Source organism: Mastomys coucha, unplaced genomic scaffold, assembly GCF_008632895.1.
Source record: "Mastomys coucha isolate ucsf_1 unplaced genomic scaffold, UCSF_Mcou_1 pScaffold18, whole genome shotgun sequence".
NCBI classification, from domain to species: Eukaryota; Metazoa; Chordata; class Mammalia; order Rodentia; family Muridae; genus Mastomys; species Mastomys coucha.
In genome coordinates this window covers 109,353,653-109,356,715 of record NW_022196900.1, presented here as the reverse complement: position 1 = coordinate 109,356,715, position 3,063 = coordinate 109,353,653, and the positions used below count along the sequence as shown (strand labels likewise).

At 50.2% G+C, this 3,063-nt stretch overlaps 1 protein-coding gene across 3 annotated transcripts in view; it reads left to right on the top strand.

The window, feature by feature from the left end:
- The window catches only part of Ca6 (carbonic anhydrase 6), a 27,855-nt gene that overhangs the window by 16,546 nt on the left and 8,246 nt on the right, over nucleotides 1-3,063 (top strand). For all 3 annotated transcript variants that reach the window (XM_031379556.1, XM_031379557.1, XM_031379555.1), the window contains exons 5-6: nucleotides 474-543; nucleotides 1,712-1,869. In XM_031379556.1, the coding sequence (XP_031235416.1) occupies nucleotides 474-543; nucleotides 1,712-1,869 (228 nt within the window). The remainder of the gene's footprint in view (nucleotides 1-473; nucleotides 544-1,711; nucleotides 1,870-3,063) is intronic.

The following is a 3,063-nucleotide window of genomic DNA, read 5'->3' as shown; positions in this document are numbered from 1 at the left end:
AAAGGGGGGGGGGTGGGCTGGAGAGATGGTTCAGTGGTTAGGGGCCTTGCTGCTCTTACTGAGAACAGCAGGGGTAGAGTAGCTCACAACCTACTGTGAATCCAGTTCCAATGGGTCTGGTGCCCTCTTCTGGATTCCCTGGGCACTGCAGGCATATGGTACACATACAGACACACAGACAAACTCTGATACACATTAAAATAAGTCAATGAAATCAACATTCATACAAAAGAGTGTTGTAGCAACAGGGCTACAAGAGCATCTCCTTGTGGGACATCATGTCTGTCAGGAGCCCTGAGGATAGAGATGAGGGCAGTCGGTAGCAGGGGACAGTCAGCTTGTCTCCACTAGGACAGCTGAGCCATGCTACCACCATGTTTTTTGCTCAGCTTTCCAGTGGGGAAATCAAAAGGCTGGTGTGGGGTAGTGGGCCTTGTTCTCCACCGTGGTGAGGGCTCTGTGTTTCTCCCCAGGTTGATGAGTATGCCGAAAACACTTACTACAGCACCTTCATTTCCGAGATGAGCAACGTCAAGCATCCAGGTAAGGAGGGCCCACAGGACGCGTGTGGCATGAGTGGGGAGGCCGCAGCCCTCCCTCCCGAGGGAAGCCAGGTGTGGCATGAGTGGGGAGGCCGCAGCCCTCCCTCCAGAGGGAAGCCAGGTGTAGGGTGAGTGGGGAGGCCGCAGCCCTCCCTCCAGAGGGAAGCCAGGTCTCTTCTACTGAGGGCCTTGTCTCCGCCCTTCCTGCTGTAGGTTTATGAGGGAAGCGTACCCCCGAGAAACCACGCACAAGTTCTTGTGCGCTGTCCTTTCTCCAGCTCCTAAAGATGGATTTTTTTAGGTTATTAAGGTGTAGGCGTGTTTGTGCTCAGACGCAGCCCAGAGGCCAGAGCCTTCATGCTCAGTTGTTAGAGAACTTGCAGCTCTCAGAGAAGCCCTAGGCTTGATATCCATCCTCTAGATAGCAGCTCACAACTGTCTGTACCTCCTGTTTTAGGGGTTCTGAAGCCAGTTTCTGACCCCTTCAGGCACCAGGCACACACATGGTATACATACACACACACACATACATACATACATACATACATACATACATGCAGACAAAATACCCATACACAAAAAATAAAAATAAATTTTTAAAGATTTATTCATTTTATGTATATGAGTACACACTGTACAGATAGTTGTGAGCCTTCATCTGGTTGTTGGGAATTGACTTTTAGGACCTCTGCTCGCTCTGGATGGTCAGCCCTGCTCGCTCTGGTTGGACCCCACTTGCTCCGGCCCAAAGATTTATTTATTACTATAAATAAGTACACTGTAGCTGTCTTCAGACGCACCAGAAGAGGGCACCAGATCTCACTACAGGCGGTTGTGAGCCACCATGTGGTTGCTGGGAATTGAACTCAGGGCCTTCAGTAGAGCAGTCAGTGCTCTTACCTACTGAGCCATCTCTCCAGCCCTAGAAGTCACTTTAAAGCCCAGGGACAAGTTTGGGTCTCACTCTATTACAGTGTGCCCCACTAGGCCCAGCTCTTTGCTGCTCCCCCATCCACAGAGCTGTAAACCAGGGGACAGCTTTTCAGCCATCAGCCCCTTTGTTCTGCAGCTTAGGTCAGCCGACTTGAACCTTCCTGAGGCAGAGGCCGAGCTGTCCCTGCTCGGGTAGCACTGCTCCTTTCTCCCTCATTCCCTGTCTTTTCTCTTAGGAGAAACCACAACTCTGAAAAATGTGAACATTCGGAACATGTTGCCTGAAGACATCAGCCACTATTTCTTCTACCAAGGCTCGCTCACCACTCCCCCCTGCACAGAGAATGTCCGGTGGTTTGTGTTTCGTGATTTAGTCACTCTCTCCAAGGTCCAGGTAACAACAGGGCCACTCCTCAGAGCCTCTTCTTGACTGCCGGGGTAGGAAGGACACTCGCAGAAGCCCACATAACTCACTGACATGAGCCACACACGGCTCTGATGCTGCATTAGTCAGGGTTCCCATTGCTGTGACAAAACACCATGACCAAAGAGAGGGGTGAGGAAAGGGTTTATCTGGCTCATATTTCCATAGCAAAGGACAAACTCACACATAGGGCAGGATCCCGGAGGCACGAGCTGACGCAGAGGCCATGGAGGGGTGCTGCTTACTGGCTTGCTCCTTGTGGCTAACCCAGCTTGCTTTCTTATAGCTCCCAGCACCACCAGCTCAGGGATGGGACCACCCACCATGGGCTAGGCCCTTCCCCATCAATTAATAATTAAGAAAATGCTATACAGCTGGAATCTTATGGAGGCATTTTCTCAGTTGAGGTTCCCTCATTTTAGATGACTCTAGCTTGTGGCAAGTTGATATAAAACTAGCCAAGACCAATATCAACCTCACCCTCACGGAACTGTGGGTGACCTTCAGCCACTGAGGCAGAGATGGGTGTTAGAGGTACCAGCTGATCCAAGGAGCTTTGATTTGACGTAATGAAAACTCTGGAGTCCGAGCCATGGGAAAGGGGAGGCGCATACTAAAGACAGATGATCTCAGGTAGACCTGGCTAAGCCCCGTCCTAGGTCCTATGTGCCTTACACTCTTGCATCGTAGGCCAAGGATGGTTTCTGCTCTTTGTCATGTTAAAACACAGCTTTATGTTCAGTCTTAAAAAAAATGGTTAATTTTATTTTTGTGTGTGTGTACCTGGGTGTATGTCTGTTGTACTGAGTGTATATTTGTGCACTGTGTGTGTGCAGGAGCCCATGGGGGTCAGAAGAGGCCATCAGATCACTTAGAATTAAATTTAGAGGTACTTCTAAACTGCTGTGTAGGTGCTGGGAACCAAACTTAGGTCTGAAAGAGCAACGAGTATTCTTAACCACCGCACCATCTCTCCAACCCTATATTCACTCTTTTGAGGAGAGCTGTTCTCAAATTGTCTTTCAGAGTAATAAATAGTACAGGTACGTGAATGAATCAATGGACCCCCCGCCCTTCTCCCCTCCCTTCCTCCCTTCTCCTCCACATCCCTGCCACCTCCTCCTCCTCCCTCCTCCTCCACACCCCTGCCACCTCCTCCTCCTC